The 18,758-nt window shown below is 42.0% G+C and overlaps 1 protein-coding gene across 1 annotated transcript in view; it reads right to left on the reverse strand.

The window, feature by feature from the left end:
* The window catches only part of LOC103356475 (protein FAM19A5-like), a 117,543-nt gene that overhangs the window by 65,952 nt on the left and 32,833 nt on the right, over positions 1–18,758 (reverse strand). The window contains exon 2 of the mRNA XM_008280626.1: positions 5,517–5,666. Within this exon, the coding sequence (XP_008278848.1) occupies positions 5,517–5,666 (150 nt within the window). The remainder of the gene's footprint in view (positions 1–5,516; positions 5,667–18,758) is intronic.

Raw genomic sequence — 18,758 nt, forward strand, 5'->3', positions numbered from 1 at the left:
CCGAGCATGTCCGCGGCTTATCTCCCGTTTTCACCTCGTCAAAGCAAAAACAGCTGGAAGACGGGAAAATGCACAACAACAGACCCTTCAGGATCAACGCTCCTGCAGCTTTCCATTCCGATTCCATTACCAGGTACCGGCCTGGAAGCCACGCGAGGCCGGCGACGGAGCTGCGGATTATCCTGTATGCACGGGATGACCGATCTGAACGGAGTCTGAGGCATGAAGGACGCCGATCGTGTCGGCCAATGTAAAGGCGCATTACAAGAGAGAGCAGACCTCAAGGACTCCAGTAGATTAAAACTGATTGAAATCCCATTTGTGGCGTTTGAGGTCTTTTCTCCCTCCTCCCTCCCCCCCCACTACTCCGATGTCCCCGAAGTGAGCAGAGTCGGAGTCTTGAATAAACAAATAAGATTGCATTTGCCGAGACAAGCATCTGAGATTTGCATGGCAATAATATCAAGCTGTGGGATTTTGTAATATGAACAGCAATAAAGGCATCTGTGTGAGTGTGTGTGTGTGTGTGTGTCATTTCTTTTATTGTGACAATGAGAAAGGAAATGGTAAATTACAGTCTGACATAGAAAAATATGCCCACACATGTGCCTCTGTGCGCTCAGAAGCAAATATTAAATTCAGTCACACTCCTTCAGCTTCGGTTAACACGAAACACCACAAAATATGAAAACACTGGATTCCATGTAACGGTCCTGGATTCAAAGTTATATGTAGATGACAGAAGATGTAAAAACCGCCATCATTTATCCGATATTGTCCAGTTTATCGCGCCGTGATGCAACATATTGCCGATGCTGGAAGGAGGCGCCGCCGTAAAGTCAGGCAACAAAATGTGCAGAGATTATATCTGAGATCCCAAACATGATTAGCTGCATGTTGGATTTAATTTGTTCAAGTTCAGGCCTGGACGTGGCTGAATACCTGCAAAATACTCCTTACTACACCTACTGTACCTGCAGCACACACTGTAACGAGTACAGGACTGTAATAGTCAGCCTACATTGTGTGTGATCTATTATACATTCTGTGGTGAATTCTGTATTTTGAAGCTATTAAAAGTAAACAGGAACACTCAGAGAACGCCACACAAATACACCTTTTGACTGAATTTAGGGACTTTTTTTTAACCCTCTGTTTTTGAAATACTTGAAAAAATCAACAATTTCCCTGAGGTGTCCTACCAAAGGGATCAATAAAGTTATATCTAATCTAATCTAATCAAAATTTAAAAGAACAAACAAAAAACAACAGCAACAACAACAAAAACATTTCAGATATTGTCTGATTTAACATAACATGTTTTTTGGGGGGATTTTTAAATTTTTTTATTTATTTATTTATTTTCTACATATAATGGCTATAAAAACACATTTTCAGGTTTATCTTAATTTCACAAATATTTCCTTTTATATAATATATGAAACTTTTAAATTTAAGTTTATTATCATTAATATATTTATAAAATTAATATGCTCATGAAGTATTGGTGTGATCATTTCATTGTTTTCACACGTGTGTTTATTCTTTAAATAATTACAAATCCCAAATGAATACATGTGATTTGAAATTAGGGCTGGTAAAGTCTAATTTAATTATAGAATAGGACTGTTTTTATGAGATAGTTGTTTTTTGTTTTTAAAAAAAATCATATTACAGTATTTTATTTTATTTTTTGCCGTACCATCTTCCTTTTTTGGGTGTTTGTTTCATTTTTTCACAGAAACAATTTTTTAAAAATAATTTTGGTGTCTCCTTGCTAAAGTCATCAAAATAAACAGTAGGTTACTTGTTTCTTACATTTCAAATTAAACTAGCTACTGACTATCATTATAAGCAATATTTACTGTATTTTTTTGTAATGTTAATTAAGTAATTAGTGATTGAAACACTTAAACATTAAAACTGCAGCCCAGAATGTTTTCATGCATTATGTTGAGGACTTTAAATTGGTTTTGTAATTTCAAAGCTCTCTGCAACCAGTCTCACCTCAAGCTAATGACAGTCTTAGAGTCTCAACGCTGCTTCATAACAATGTGCCTCATAAATTACTACATATGTACAGATGGCTAATAAAAGGAAAATCAATATAAAACAGCTTCAAACCACCTTAACATTGATCCTCTAAGTCTCTGGAACTCGACTGAGGGGTTAAACACAATTCTTTCAGAAGATATTTTGGTGTTTTGATGACGTTTATAAAAGGCTGACCACAGCGACCACTTCCTGCCCTGTGGACGGAGGCGTTGTCATCTTTGAGGCGACCCACTCCCGTCAGGATAGAAACGCTTCATCCCGGGATAAATGATCACTCAGAGCAGCTTTGTATCGATTATACGCGACCCTTTCCTTCTAAGAGGACAAACAGACCACAACAATGTCAGCTAAATGCTCCCTACAGCATCACAAACCCACCAGATCCCCTCGCTGTAGGGGGTTTGGGGGTTTTCATTTAATTTGACTCGCATGTTTTTTTTTCTCCCCCCAGTCGTTCTCGCTCAGTCGTTGGTCGTACTGCCGACCTCTCCGACTGCACAGATCTCTTAAACCCAAACTGATAAGCTTAAGCTCTCTTCAAAATAGAGGAGCATCCGTCCTACGCGAAATGCCACAGAGCTCCACGGAGCCCACGTCGTGACAAACGCCTCCCGATATTATCTAGATACTGTGGATTTATGAAGCGACGCAAAGCACTTATTCACCAGCCAAAGAGGTGTGCGGACAGCCGAGCGGTGCAGGTGTCTACAAGATTTTTTTTCCCTTTATAGGACTCAAATGATACATCTCAGCGTGGAGAGGTTTGGCCGCAGGAAAAAAATAAAACGACTCCGCCGGAAAAGGTCAGATCTCCGGCGTCGCGACACACAGCTCTCGGTCCGTCTGAAGCCTGTTTCCTTCGTACGATCAGCAGCAGGTAAAGACAGTCAAACAGAGCGCTGGGGATACGCTGCCCCTCCAATCCCAGATACAACTGTGAAGGCGCAGCTGATAACGGGCGAAACAAGACATCCGAAAGTCACAGTTCACCGCAGGTCTTTGCTGATAATAGAGCTGTTTATTGTGCCGTCACCTGCAACCTCCAGCACCTTCCGCGGGGTCGAGGCCACGTCACGAGGGAGAGTGACGGGCGCTGGGAGAGGCGGTGGGATGGGCGATGAAGATGTCACAAAGATATGTGAATCTGCTGCTGTACAAGAACTCCTAAAACGCTCCAACATGGAGGCAGAATGGTGACAACACCTTAGTCTGCGGAGAAATTTAGTCCAATCAACTCATCTTTTCTAGCTTACCTGATGTAAATATGCATGATTTACCAATTTCTAGTATCTACATTTAAATATTTGCTGAAGTTCTGACTATTTCCTCCATGCAACAAGACGTTTAAGGGTTTTTCTCACATGTTCAAATCCAATTCCAAACGCTATTTAAACCTGGCCCGTTCCCTCCATTTCATCCTTTTCCGTGGATTTGCTAGCGTGCTTAGCATCATTGTCCACTTCCCCCTTCAACCCTGCCTCACATTCTCTTCCAGCTCCGTTTGATACGATGCAGAATTCATCGCTGAATCAATGAGTCCGGCCCCCCCGAGGCAGCGAAACAACCCCAAACCACCACAACAACTCCACCAACACGCTTCAAAGCTCGTGTGAGGTTCTTCTTCTGAAAAGCTGTCTTCGGCCAAACATGTCCGCCGTTACTGTGGCCAAACAACTCAATCTTTGATTCGTCTGTATTCCAGAAGGCCCGGTCTTCGCCTGTGTGTTCAGCGGCGAGCTGTACTTTTTGCTCTAATGTTCTTTTTGGACAGCAAAAGCTTGTTTTTTTTTTCTTCCTTGCACGCTTTCTGTGCAGGTCAAATTTGTGCAACTTCCATCTGACAGAAGATGCAGCATTTCTGACACCAGCAGCTGCAGAGGTACACACTCCGATTTGTCATGAAATTTTTAGGATTTTGTGGAGACTTTCTGAGCACTAATAGAGCTGGACTTTGGCTGGACCAGTCCTGGACAAACTGGCAGTGGTTTAAAAATCTACACCACTTCTCAGTGAAATATTGGCATCCATAAGCTTTAGAGAGCTTTTTAGATCTTGGCATGATGACACCTCACAGTTTAATAGCAAAGAAAACATCAGATGTCAAAAGTTTAAATAAGGAACTAAGCAGATTCTATTATTTGGCACCTCATCTGGAAGCCCTGATTCTAATTTTATGGTTTTAAAGGTGATAAATGTAAGAGTGAACCTACTTTTTTTTCTTTTTCTAACAATTTTATGTGTCATGTGTTGGTTTCCTATCAGTATACACCTCATCCAAGAGGATCAAATGTCAAAATATGTCCATGAAACAACCATCCCCATTGGTTCTACTTACCTTTTTACATGACAAACAGCTTATTTCTGACATTAATTATGTGTCTTCTCGGACTAAATGTGCACGAATTTTGGCTTTATTTTCTGCAACTGCTCTAATATTTCCTCTTCCTTTCGAAAAAAACCCCATGAATCAGAAATTACAATGATTACGATTGCAGCTGCAATTATGCTCATTATAATCAACGTCGTCAGGATTGATTTCTGGCTGGTTTGTGCCATGAAAATAGTGGGAAAACAAAAGTCTCTCGAGCCCTGGGTGGTCACTTTTAATTGCTTCATTTGTCCAACTTGGAGTCCAAAAACCCAAAAGTTGGATGCTTAAAAAAACAAGCAGTTGGGAAGCTATTAGCAGCGAGCATTTAGAAAGTTTTGATTCCAACCTGCAGTGCGGGTTGGTTTTATGGAAGCAAGAGCAATTTACACAAACTCTGTCGAATTATGATAGTCTAATCCTTCCTCTGAGCATCAGGCGCTTTTCCTGGACACTTTCTAGATGTTTCCACCATAGAATCCACCATATCTCAAGTTGCCTTTTCCGTAGAAATTGCAAAATACAGACGTTTACCTGCACTGATTGGCTTAATCTGCACCGTGCGAACTCGTTCTCGACTGGAACAGATGTCCATTTAACTGTAAACATCTCATAATTTAGCTCCTAACAAATAATCGCTTATCAAAAAATACGTGCAATTAATCCCCCCCGTCAACCATTTAACTCATAAATGAGCTCTATTAATATAAATACCAGTCATCACAATCGTACAAAAGCATTCAAACTGTGATGAAACAGACATTATTCCGCAAATGGTGTCCGGTCCATCTGTCGGCTCAGGATTTAGAAACCTCCCCTGCAGCTGCTTTTTAAAATGCTTCAACCGTAAATAGATTTGGTGCAGGTTTGTACCGACATAAAGACAGAGCTGTGATCCACACCGGAGGGTTATCCACACTTGGCTTCATTTTACATGTTCTTTAGGCCAAAGAAATTCCATGTAAAAGTCACCTCCGGATAAAAACATGCTTGGTTTTTTTTTGTTGTTTTTTTTTTTTCCAACTGAAGTGGCTCCTTAAAAGAAAATCAAGCCGAGCCAGGAACCTCCTCCTCCTCCTCCTCCTCCTCTTACCGTCCACACAGGCGGGTCTGGCTCTTGTAGTTCCAGCGATCTGGCCCTTCTTACAGGCGCAGCGGGCCGTCTGCCTGGCGATGGTCCGCCGTGGTTGGCTGCTGTCCCTGTCCAGCGTCACAATCTCACATGTCCCCGCTGCCAGCTGGCCTGGAAATGACATTGCACCACAGGAGGCGAGGTCAGAGAGATGAAATCATAAACAGGGCAAAATAAACTAGTCTGTCTCTTCTGGTGAATTTGTACATGTCATGCGGTCATTGGTGTGTTTTTTTTTTCCCCCCCCCCCTAAATCCTTTGTAGCTCGGTTGGCGCGGAACGAACGTTGCCGAGTCGTGCCAGGTCATACTGGAACAACCAGTGCTGGTGCATGTACTGAGTATTTATTGACAGCGAGAGCGTGTGCAAATAAACATACATGGTAATCTGATGGCAGGAAAAAGAGAGGAGGGAATGGCAGAAAGTTGGGTTTTGGCGTAATTCAGTTTCCTTGGAGACCAACTGGGTTATTTCTTCTTTCAAAAGTTAAAGTCTCACTTTAATGGAGGAGTATGGGATAGAACAGAAATCCTTTATTGTAATTGGACAGTGGACAACGACATTAGGCAGCGATCCTGTCTGGATTTATTTTATTTTTTTATTTTTCCTCCCCCCCTCCAATTATTTGTTTTTTTCTTGAAAGCATATGGGTTGGTTTCACATCAACATTTACAGCCTGATATTTTAGAAAAGGTTTGAGTAAAATATATATGCATACACACACATGCATGCAAAACTAAATAAATCGGGATTTTTCTTTTTTAAAAAGGGGGTGCTACTAATATTAAAAATAGCAAGAATATCCATCCATTATCCATACACCACTTAATCCTCACTAGGGTCGTGGGGGGCTGGAGTCTATCCCAGCTGACTCAGGGTGAAGGCAGGGGACACCCTGGACAGGTCACCAGTCTATCACAGGGCCACACTTAGAGACAGACAACCAAGCACACTCACATTCACACCTACAGACAATTTAGAATCACCAATTAACCTCAACATGTTTTTGGACCATGGGAGGAAGCCGGAGAACCCGGAGAGAACCCACACTGCACGGGGAGAACATGCGAACTCCACACAGAAAGATCCCGGGTGTCCTCAACGGGATGCGAACCGGCGACCTTCTTGCTGCGAGGCAACGATGCTAACCACCGCTCCACCTCGCAGCCCGTAATATATAATAGTAATAATAAAAATGAGTTTTACACAAAAGGAAAATAGGAGGGGTAAAAGCAAAAAAAGAAAATTAAGGAGACTAAAAATAAAAATACGAATAAAAAATGCATAAAATAAGAACAGTAACAAAATAAATAAAATATTTTACAATGAAACATTTTTAAAAGTATAATAAGAAATGTGAAAATATGAAATCTAACTAGTAGATGAGAAAAATAGCATGTACCAGTGTTGTATGAAAACAATTCATTCTTTAATAAGATCGCTAATTTGATATATTAGGACGTCTAACAACAGTCGTGTAACTGATGTGGCACTTCTGATGCTGCTCACTGCTGTAAGAAAAAGTAATTAAATTATATCCAAGGTGTGGTTGTATGTAAACGTGTCGGTAATAAAAAGCAGATTAAAGACACTAAAGGGCAAAACAAAATAACAAAATGTGGTCACATTTGCTTTCAAATTCTCCTCTAACTAGTTTTTTTTACCACCTTGGACATCCAGTGAGAATGCCGTTCTGTAATTCTCACGTTTACGTTGGAGGAGATGTGGATTCCTTTAGGAACATTTCAAATAGAACTCATCAGAACCCAGCAGAGAAGTCGCCGCTGTGGCTCCGAGCACCTCGCAGAGGTGACAACATGTGTGGAGAGACTTTAAAACACAACGCTGACGAAATGACTTTTAAATTTCAGCTACCTAAAGACTACCCACCAGCTATTTCCCATTAAGGGCCACATCCAATCAGCACACCTCTCTGAAGGTAATGTACCCATTACCCATGAATGAAACACATGAATACTGATGAACTTTGTAATTGCTGCCGAGCCCCGCCATCTTACACTCGCACATCCTTCCATGTATTCAATCAGGCGACCTTTGGCCTTGTAGCCGGGGCCCTTGCTGCTTGCAAATTAACCTTTGTCTGTGTGCGGGGGCCCTCGGGTGCCATCCTGGAGAGGCTTATCAGGATCTAATTGTGATTGGCAAGAGGATGGAAGTTGTGATTAAATCTGGACTTGAGTCCCGGACACTTGGGTGGCGAGCTTAATGAACTGAGCTGCGAGGGGTCACACCCGGGGTAATGGGGATCTATCAGGACTCATCCACACTCCGGTACCTGTGGTGGCCGCGGTCACAGACACAGAAGACGACTGCGTGCACACAATGTTTAACTTCTTAGATTGTTTTTCAAAGGTACGTCTGTAGATGCACGGAGACGAGCGTATCGATTGACCAAAGAAAAATCTACCGCTGGGATAACTTTATGAGAGTTTTATGAAGCGCTGTGCAGTATTTTGGCATCTAAAGAGTGTTCAGATGCATGGATAAGTGGGCTCACATCATTAGCAGGCTGCCCGCAGTGAGCCCACTACACTGTAAAAAGTGTATTTGAACTGCAGTTAAAGTAAATCACTGTTAAAAAAAAACTCACTGGTCTTTCTGCTTTAATGAGGCGGTTTACTTTTATGGATTCTACCAACTTGAAATCTTCCCTTTATACTGGTGTTCTCATTTCAGAAAAAGCGCAAAAATTAGGTTTACTAACCTGAATGTCTTTGAAAGAAAGGAATGAGTTATAAGTTTAATTTTAGAATCAGGTTTTCGCGCTTGCATTTGGGTAATTTGCTACTAAAAGCTGGAAAAAATGGGAAATTTCAAGTTGATTTTCCCTTAAAATGAAGCTGCAGCACTGCAAAGTATTCATTTTAAAGGAATAAAGGGATTTAAGTACATCTAACTTCAACTAGTAGCACTAATATATATATATATTTTACTGTAATAGACTGACTCAAAAGGCGTCTCAGTGGATGCTTACGTCTGATATTTTTGCTCATCTGAAGCGACACAACATGTTAAACCGATGAGCAGCTCAGCGACGACCATAAAAACACTTCATATACAGCAGAGCAGCCAGCAGGGTTCTTACACATGGATGTTTTTTTTCTTTGTGGCATCATTATTTCATCAGCGATTAATAACCCTGACAGATCCACACTTAGCTTTAAGTCTCGCCGTCTCCCACCGGTTTCCATCACCCTCCCCTACCTACTAAACATCGGAACAACTTAATATTTAAAACATTTGCAAACTTAAAAGCTTGTGCTAACGATTCTGATAATTAAGTACTAGCATGGAATATTAGGTGGAGAAAACTTGTGTTTATGGTACCAATCATGAAATAGTTGGTAATTTAAAACACCTTTATGAAAAAACAAGCAATTCCCTTAACTCACTATCGTTCGTTGGTTGAACATCGTTTCATCAGAACGCTGTTGAACCCAAACCCATTATGTGTCATCAGCTACTTCACAGTTTAGAAGAGCAGCCACCTTCGCCGCCTCTACCGTTGTTTGTGTAGTCGGTTGTTGTACATCACTGGCTTACAGTGCGTCTATAAATACACCTCTACTTACAGCTGATCGAACGCAAGACGCCTTTGCTCAAAAAACTGCACTCCAACAACATTCAATCTCTCATTTCTCTGGCATTCAGGAGATCAAGAGCCCCCCTCCCTCCCAACCAACCAAACCAACCAACCAACACATATACTTTCCTCCTTTATGTCTTCTCACTTAACTCCCTCCTCCCCCTCGCAGCGCCTCTGTCTTCTCCGGGTGATGCCGGATAATGACTTGTCATGTAAGCTCCTGCGTGTGTTTCCGAATCCATCTGCATCCCGCCCGACTAAAAAAACGCTGCCTTCTTCTTGCTTCCATTTTTGGAACTGGGAAGCCGGACGGACTCGCTCGGCTGTCTTATGTAATCTGGCGGATCGCGGTGGCACCGAGGCGCCACGTGTGAAGTCGGCGAGTTCAAAGACTGCGGCTGATTTGACGCCGCGATTCTCTGTTGTTCTTCTATCTCGAGTCGACGGAGCTCGTTAATTGACTGCGTTTCATCATATAGGGGGCCTGGCTCGTACTGCCACAGCTGTAGCTGCCAGGAAGCTGAAGTAATTCCTTTTTTTTTTTTCATGCTGTTGTCTTGCAATGTAAAGTATTCTGTGTTCCATGTAGCTGCACTTCTAATTTTAAACCCAGTATGAAAAAATGTAATAATTGCTGCTGTTGTGTATGTAGGTCCGACTGGAGAGCAGAACAGAGGAAGGCTTTACATTTTTAAACATTTTCAAACATTCACAATGAAATCTAACGCTGATGTCCGACTCTTAAGCCAAATTCAAATTGCTATATTGCTGAAAATGCCAAAAACACAAGGCAAATTATATTTTATGAGGTGATTATGTAATAATAAGGTTGAAATTATTGTGTTGCAGATACATAATTTGACAAGACTAACAGTCTACAGTCATGTTAGCAGCTCTGAGACCGAGCTAACAGCTAATGTAAGCATGCTCATGTCTCGTAGGTATTTTTTTTTTTGCCTCGTACACCTTCCTAATTGAGCATATTGGAATATTAATGCTAAGTAATTAGCACTAAACAGAAAATATGTCTCACCAGGGGACATCTGCACTTGTTAGTCCATCCCACTGGCTGCACATAAAGATGGCTGAACCTTCATAAAGAGCATTTTTGAAGCTCAGTGTGGTCGTCGGCGTCTTGGTAGTGCCTTAGCTCCTGGTTAAAATTAGCAAAGAGGTAGAGCATGAATAAGTCCTATGATGGCACCCACGTGTCGCTCAATGCAGCCCACACCTTAATTCTGCATAACTTTAAGCCTTAATACAAGTTAAACAAACAAGTTCTGTAAAAATTCATCGCTATACAGTTGACATAAATGAGGAAATTAGCTATAGAGACCAAAACCACTTTTTGTACAAGACTATAAATGGGTCTATTTGTGCAGGAAAATTGGACTTTTTAACATGGTGGTCAATGGGGAGCGACTCACTTTTGGGGCAGCCTCAAGTGGCCATTCGAGGAACTGCAGTTTTTGGCACTTCATTTTTTGGGTTGATGTTTGGTTCATTAAGATGAGAAGGTCTGTGACAGATTCCATGGCAGTCCGTCCAAGTGTCGCAAGGAAATTTCACTCAAAACCCCCAAAAAGAAACTTCTATGGAGCTTAATGAAAAGTTAGAGGGCTTAATATGAATACCCAAACAAAACTAAATCCGGTGGTGATCTCTTCAGTAGTTGTGGAGACAGTTGTGGAGTTTCACTGCAACCTATAAATATCAACTTTATGGTAATGATAGAATAAAAATCAAAGAATCCCCAAAGTTAGTCGGCATCATCCTCTGATGAACCAGATTTAAAAGCAATCCATCCAACACTTGGTGAGCTACTTTAGTCTGTACCACAGTGGTATACTGACAGATCCGCCACCGCTCTCGTCTGCTCAGGTTTAACAAACAAGAAGAATACATTGTGCCCTTCCTATATTTAATATTTGGGGTGTGAATCTCAAGGATTTGAGGAATCAGTCTGTAGGGAAATGCCAAAGAGAATTATAGTTTAAAGAAAGCCGGTTACAGCTTCAAGCGTTGGAGGTGTTTGCAGTTTTTCCTAATATTATGTGAGAGAACTTGAGGACGCGCTGGTCTCGGTCCCCCAATAATGTGGGAGTTGACTTCATTGCTTCTTTTCTAAAACAAATTGCTCCAAGCGTCCCCGTGGCTCAGCCTCCAGAGCGCCGTGCCAAGGATAGCACGTACGCTCAACACAGCACAACTAAACAAACAAAGCAGAAACACTGAACTGAACCAAATCTCCCCAACACAAGAAAGTATTCCTCCTTCTATTGGCCCGGAGGGATCTGCAGGAAAGGTTAGAAAATATTACAGGGAACACAGCTCCAACAAGGCAGCATCCATCCAGACATCCAGACAGCACGTCGGGTCCCGAAAAAACTTCTGCATGTCAGAAGTAAAACTGTTTAAGTTCATTAACTATTTTCATCCATGAAAATATGCAAGATGCGGTCCAATATCTTCACAGTCGTCATGTGAAGAAATTGGACCGTGAAAAGGAGAAACAGTAATCCCGTTTTGTGGAATGGCCTCATGAATAGTGGGAAAAATGTGAAACTGGCAGGAGTGCTCAGAAAGTAACCCAAAGCTTGTACCAGTAGCGCTATGATTTATCATCACCTTATCGGCTTCTGTTGTTGAGCAGTTGTCAGCTTGGCCGGCCAAATGGCTGATTAAAATGTATGTGTGACCACCCTAGAGTGAAATGAAAGCTCTGACTGTGGCAGAAGATGGATTCATGTGGCAGAGCGTATGGCTTAATACAACGTAATGTTATTGACATGCTCCTGTGCTTTATTATTTCTCCTCCTGCTCTTCAGTGCATTACGATTGCTCCGCCACGCGCGGCCATTTGACAAACGTCCAGCGCGGCAGAAAAAACCCGACGTTTCCACTCCCTACTTCTGCTTCTTGCATCTTTTACCTCTGAGAGCTTTTCCACGGAGCTCCTTTTCATTCATTTTTAAAAAATATTCTTGTTTTTTTGCCGCTCAAGAGATCCAAAAGCAACTGGAAGCTGCTTCTTAGAGGCTCAATCTGCTGAATCAAACGCTTAAGATATTTTTAAAACGTGCGGTTTAGTCTTAGCAGGAAGGGTAGGTATAGTTTGATTTTTTTTTCTGTCCTTTGAAAATCTGCAGTGTGTCGGAGTCATGCTGGGATTGCATACTGCGCTACACGGGAAGCAGCTTTTTTTTCCAAAGCATCTCTGAGTGTCCTCCTAAATCTGGCACAAAAAAGCATTCTGACATGAAATTTACCGAATGTGCCGGAGCGCACTCGAACAGAATGAGTGTTTAATTAGCCCTCATTTTACAGTAATGCCTGTGACGGCATACATAAGTAAGACGAGGGCTCCCATCCAAAAAAATAGCCTCAAAACTTTGCGCGGATGGTGAAACAACAACACAGTCGAGGCTGCGCGGATAATCCGACGTTAATCACGCTCGAGACTTTGGCTTCCAGCGCTTAAATGACCACGATCGACTGTGATGCAGATGTTTAAAATGCTCCACTCACAGGAAACAGCTCATGTAGATAAGATCACTTAAAACTTACATTTGAACGCCTCATTACGCTCGTTTCAAAGTGATTTTTGGTCACACGTTTGCCTGATTTGCATGGAGACTAGAAGCTTCTCAGTGCACAGCCGCCTCACTAGCATCAACCACAGCCTAAATGGGACTGTTATGGAACCAAAAGAGGTATTTTATGCTCAATTATAAGCATATTTTGCCCCTAGGAGATGCACTTAATTCTGTTGAAGTGTATTTTAAGTCTCATTTTGGTTTCAACATGTCAGTGAAAGCAGCAGCGTTTATTTACATGTGAATGTGCAAAAAAACCCTAAAAGATTGTCCCTAAAATCAATGAATAATTGTGATCTCAGCGCTGAGCAAAACATTCTCGAGCACACAGGTCCTAAGCAATAAACTGAATTGATTTTACTTTAGTGAGAGTAATATAACATGTAAGTTATGACTCCACATCACCTGAACCACTCTCTCGGGCCCGTACGGTTTTTAATACGGATAAGTGCCGCATTTTGGAGTGAAAAATAACATAAATTCGTCACATCAAATATCATGATGCAGCATGTTAACGCCACATGCTCAGCCTCTCAATGCTGATTCATTTTACTAGATTATAGACGCGGTAACAAGGCGGCAGCGGATACAACAAGAAACTGTCCACGAATCCAAAATGGATTCCAATTTTCAGTGCAGTAATGGTTCAAAATGGTGTTTCTGTCACTTTTTTCTCACTGTGGACTATTTTTTTCACCACAATATAAAGTCCTGCACCTCCACAACCATGACTAGAAGTAGAGAGAGCTCAAAAATATCCACTGTGCACTATAACTCAACTACAATAATCGAAAAATAGCAATGCATTGTGGGAAAATCATATTAAATCATAGAAAAAGAAGAAATGATAATTGAATTTATATGAAAAAAACCAAAGACAAAGCCTCAAATCAACATGTGCAACTCAGTGTCCACAGACCAGTCCTGGAAAAAAACAAAAAGGCGACTCTTCATACTATAGATATTTAAGGTTTACATTCTGAATTCATTTGCAGATTTGTCTCCTGTCTGCTCGATGCAAACACAGCCTGCAGTTCAGCCGAACACTCCTTTAATTTCCATGATGCTTGGCACAGCCGAGTCAGTAGCAGCTTCTCCGTTTTGCAGAGAAATGCAGATTTTCTTACAGAATCTGGCTGTTTGCAAAGGCTTTTTTTTTTTTTCTATGTTGGCAAATTTTTTAAACGACTCGTGAAACATCAAGATTTTAAGCTTAGATCTGGTTCATTTTCCAGACGGAGCGTCACAGATGAGCAGATCAAGGACCATCAGACGGTGGAAAATCTGATGAGCCTCTCTGTGATAAATGGTGTCATTCTGGCAATCTTTTTAAAGACAACATGCCTTTCAGACCCGCCTGCCACACGGGGTACGGTTTCTTTTATGATATTTCAGAATCTCATAGCTGTTAAGGCACATTTCACCTTCACTCCGGTCCCGGTCGTGACTCTATGTTGGAAAGCACATTGACAAAGGTGAGCTCTTTCTAATCACGTGGGCCGATACCGGACAATGCAGCACAAGCCTTAAAAGCTGCTGCGGCCCTGCTGCTCCTTTCACTGTGGTTTGATCCGGCCAAGACATCGACGTCCTCGGGAGCTCTGAGGTCTCACCAGCGGGGCTAAAAATATGCTTTGTAAGGCGAGGAACTGTAACTGCTGAAATACAACATATTGATTTGTGTATTAAGCAAACAATGTTGTCACGGCGTCTCAGAGGAGCCGAGTGACTCATGTGGCTCCGAAGCGACAGCAATTACACCGATGCCAGCGCTTGGACACGCTCTTTTCTAAATATCAAAACCGTGCGTGTAATCACTAAACCTTAGATTTAAAAAAGAAAAAAATCTTGGGCGCATATTCTACACTTAACCCAGAAGCAGCGCTCTAGCCGGAGACCGCATCTGTTCTGCCGGAGAGGAACACGATGTGTACATGTGCACACGGCGGACGCTGCCAGACCAAAAAAAAGCTATATCACTCCAGCGCGCTACAGCTGTTCAGGATGAGAGGGGAGAGTCCGGCGCCAAGACTGCAAGTCTGAAATCCCATTTTGGATCCAAACGCTGCATTAGTAGAACCTTGATGTCATCCCTCTGCCCCGAGGCCTGACGGGCTAGTTTTTAAATGAATCCTTTTAACAAGCCTAATCAGAGGCTTGGGAGAGCCAAGTGAACAGCATGTGGTGTGACGGTGAAGGAGACGGAATGACTGCTTTAGGTAAAAGAGCACGAGGCGAGGGAGGACGGGGAAGGAAATCTTACACCTGTTGGAGGAGACAATGAAGGAAGCCACTCGAGTCTGGGTTTCAATTATTCGGACCTTGATGAACATTCGGTTTTGTCCTTGATGTTGGAAAGTGGACAAACAGAAATGATGAAGAAGCGCTCATCAGGGTGACGATAGGTACGCGTTCCCCGCAGCACTACTTTGATGAAAGAAGACATTTAGAGAATTATTTCCATTCTTGCCCGAGGAAGCAGGAGGAAACAGGTAGCCTGATTCTGTCTGACAGCATCCAGCTCTACAGGAGATATAATATGTTAATTAGTGGAATCTAAAGGTGGTGTTTTTGGACAAACATGTCGGTTGTTTTTCTGGTCTTTTTTTAGCCTCGTAGCTGCTGCTTTCATATTGAACAGACAGATACGAGAGTGATTTTATCCTCTCGTTTAAGCGTATAATTACTTCTTATTCTTGCCCGAGGGCTGCAGAAGCCTGGGATGTTTCTTTTTGACTGGCTCTGGTTCTTTAATTTAAACAACGCGGAACGTTTCGGAGTGAAAAACCAAACAGCTCGGCCTGCGAATTGATAGACGGGACGCCTGCGACTTGAGGGAGACGCTCATTTGTCTCACACCTCACGCCGACGGACTGACCAGAAACTCATCACACAGTCGGCCTCGGAATTATTAATACCCTGCCGATGCCGCCATGAGTCAGAGAAAGTTCTGGAGACAATTCTCACAGGGAGCTTTTCTCTCATCGCGTCGAGGGAGAGAGAGAGAGAGAGCCGTGGCCTGGTCGGTCTATTTTGGGTGAAGCGAGCTTGTACGAGCGCTTCACTTGCTTTGTGGAAAAGTGATTTGATTTTCCTTTGCTGCGTTTTCTCCCTAAAATGCTTGGGCAAGCAGCAGCCACGCCGAAGCGCCAACGCACACACACACCGAGCGTCGCACAAATGCAGCATATAATAGTCAAATATAACCACAAGACAGACTTGAGTCTCTCTGCCTCGGCCTCATACATATTCACGCACACATATTAGCTAAGTGAATGTTGCCATGCAACCGCCGCCACAGCACAAGTTAACTTCGGGAAGCTTCTGCTCCTACACATTTCATCAAGATCATTTTCTGCTTCTAGCATGTTCTCAACGCTGGCAGAAAGGATGGTTTAATACGTTATTGTGACAAAAAAAAAAAAACGGCTGCACTGTGTTGTGAGTTAATTAGTAGATGTTAGCAGGTCAGACTGAATTCAGAAATATAGAAAACATTACTACACTAGAATAAAAAGTGTTATATTATTTTGAAAACTGTTTTTCCATATCAATAAAAAAGACTTAACATTAAAAGCCTGTAACTAAACAACAATAAAACGTTGATGTTCTGTTCACACATTTATCATAATTTCACACATATTTCCATTTAAAAAAAAAAAACATTAAAGCATTTAATTCAAGTTTCATGCTGTTATTAAAATGTATTTCTAACATTAAACATAAAACAGTGAGTATTGGTTCTGTAGTTTTACATAGATTTGTTTGTTAAATGAGAAAAATCTTCAAGGATTCAAGGACCTTTATTTGTCATGCCGGCTCACATTCACATGTTTGTGGTATGAAATTAGTGCTAAGGTCCCTAAAAAAAGCCTAAAAAATAGAAAAAGCCTAATAAATAAAAAGAATCTTGGATAATAACAGATGTTTTCACAACAAAAATATTAACAAAATTAGCTTTGATCAGCAAATAATATCTGAAAAACATTGTTAATATGTTAAAATATCATTATTGCATCATTATATTTATGTATTTATACATATCATTGTATATATATTTTTTATATAAAATTACATAATTTTATTGTTTTTGCACCTGTACATAGCCTTTATTAAATAATAAAAAAAATATAAAATACACAAGATTTTATGACCCAGTATTAAGAGAGCCATTAAAATCTAATTGGTACCAATCTGGGAGCACCTTATCATCCTGATATTAGCATTTAGCCCAGCGTTAGCGCAGCTGTAGACTCAGAATGACGAGGATAATATTTTAGAAATGACACTGAACTGAAAAGTGGAGTGGATTGACGAAAAAAGAACAACAATCTTGACTATAAAAAACAGTTGATGTACATTAATAATTTTGCTAATTCGTAGAAAAAAGCCACAATTTCCTTCCCAAGCAGATTCGTTATGACAAATGGCGGCTCCATTTGTTAGTTATTTGGTAGGAAATGCGTGTTCTGATGGAGGAAACAACACATTTGATGAACTCCTGCGTTCTGAAATCTCACTTTGACGAGTCATTTACAGACCTGACCTTGGACATTTTCCCAGACCACGTGATTAGCCAATTAACCGCTAACAAAACAGTCCCAGGATGCTCGTACTTTTGTTCAGCTGCGTGCAGAATCGGACTCTTTTGATACGGAACGCGTCGCCTCCTGCACGAGCTCGCGATTAAACTAAATTCATTCAGCCACCGTGTAGCCTGACAGGGTTTTCATAATGAAGCTCGGGCCCTCTTTTTTCTCCTCCGGTGACCTTGTGTGAAGCACGTAAAGAATGGCGCTCTCCCACGAGACGGCCTCTTTTCCCCAATGTTAGTGTTTTAGAATAATGAGCTCTGCTTAATAACAGGGTGTTGGCGTGAAACAATGAGTGATCATCAATTAAAGCGGCGGGAGGAGAAGGGGAAAACAAATGACCTCCGTAACCCCTGGTAACACAGGAAAAGCTTATGGTGCGCACACATCTACGCCGCGCTTCGCTACTGCAATTAAGCACATTTTCCGCTCCCCTGAGGATGCATCACAACAGGGCAATGATGATAAGGTGAAGTCCCGTAAATGTTGCTATGATTTCGCAGACTAAAGACTCCTGGAGTGGAAGTCCAATCATTCCTCTCTCTGCACCCTTGGGGGGGACAGCGTATGTCAGACGGCTCCTGATCAGGGCCGGCTGGGCTTAAATATGTGAAAATCCATAACAAAGCATGTGTATATGCAGTGAGGTGAGAGGCGTATAGAGTGATGCTTGCACAATTTAACCTTAAATGTGCCTCCTTTGTATTTGCGCTTCCTCAAAAATTGCTCTATTTTTTCTCTCTCACACAGGCGATCAGTAGGGGGTGGGACATTCACAATTTACAACCTTCCCCGTCTCCTTTGCTAGCAAAATATCAGGTGAACAAAAGCTTTGAGAGGCAAAGCCTTTATCCGCACCCCTAGAAAGGCTTCCTTCATTGTTGTGCCGGATTTTTGTGGATCCCGTACAAAGAGCCGACACATTTCGGGAACGTGACGTGAAGGAGAATACGGAGCTGCAGCGATAGCCGGGAGGAAACAAAACCGACCCTCCCGAGTCACGGTCACCAGCACGGAGGGAGTAATGGATTCATGTTTGTGCATCAGGGTGTCACAGAGGCTCTGTAGCTCGGCTGGAGGCGCTTTCCGGGGCCCGGGCTGCAACTCTTCAAAAATGTAACCGCGGCTCGAGGCGACGGAGGCTACAGAGACACGACACGACCGCAAGAAGAGCGATCGGTCAACTTGTGTTTGCACCGTGTTGCTCATGCAGGAGGGAGGGTGGTCTGTTGTGGAGATAACGTGGAGCAGCAGGAGGGAATGCTCAAGTGTTTTGTGCTTTTCTTGGTATTGAAAAAAAAAAAATAGAGACATTTGGTGGTTTTGTAGGGCCATATGTGGTTTTCTGTGATTGTCTCTTTCAACCACTGAAAACAAGAAGCACAATTACCTCAAGTTTGATGCACTA

This window comes from Stegastes partitus, unplaced genomic scaffold (assembly GCF_000690725.1).
Source record: "Stegastes partitus isolate 25-593 unplaced genomic scaffold, Stegastes_partitus-1.0.2 Scaffold203, whole genome shotgun sequence".
Taxonomy (NCBI): Eukaryota; Metazoa; Chordata; class Actinopteri; family Pomacentridae; genus Stegastes; species Stegastes partitus.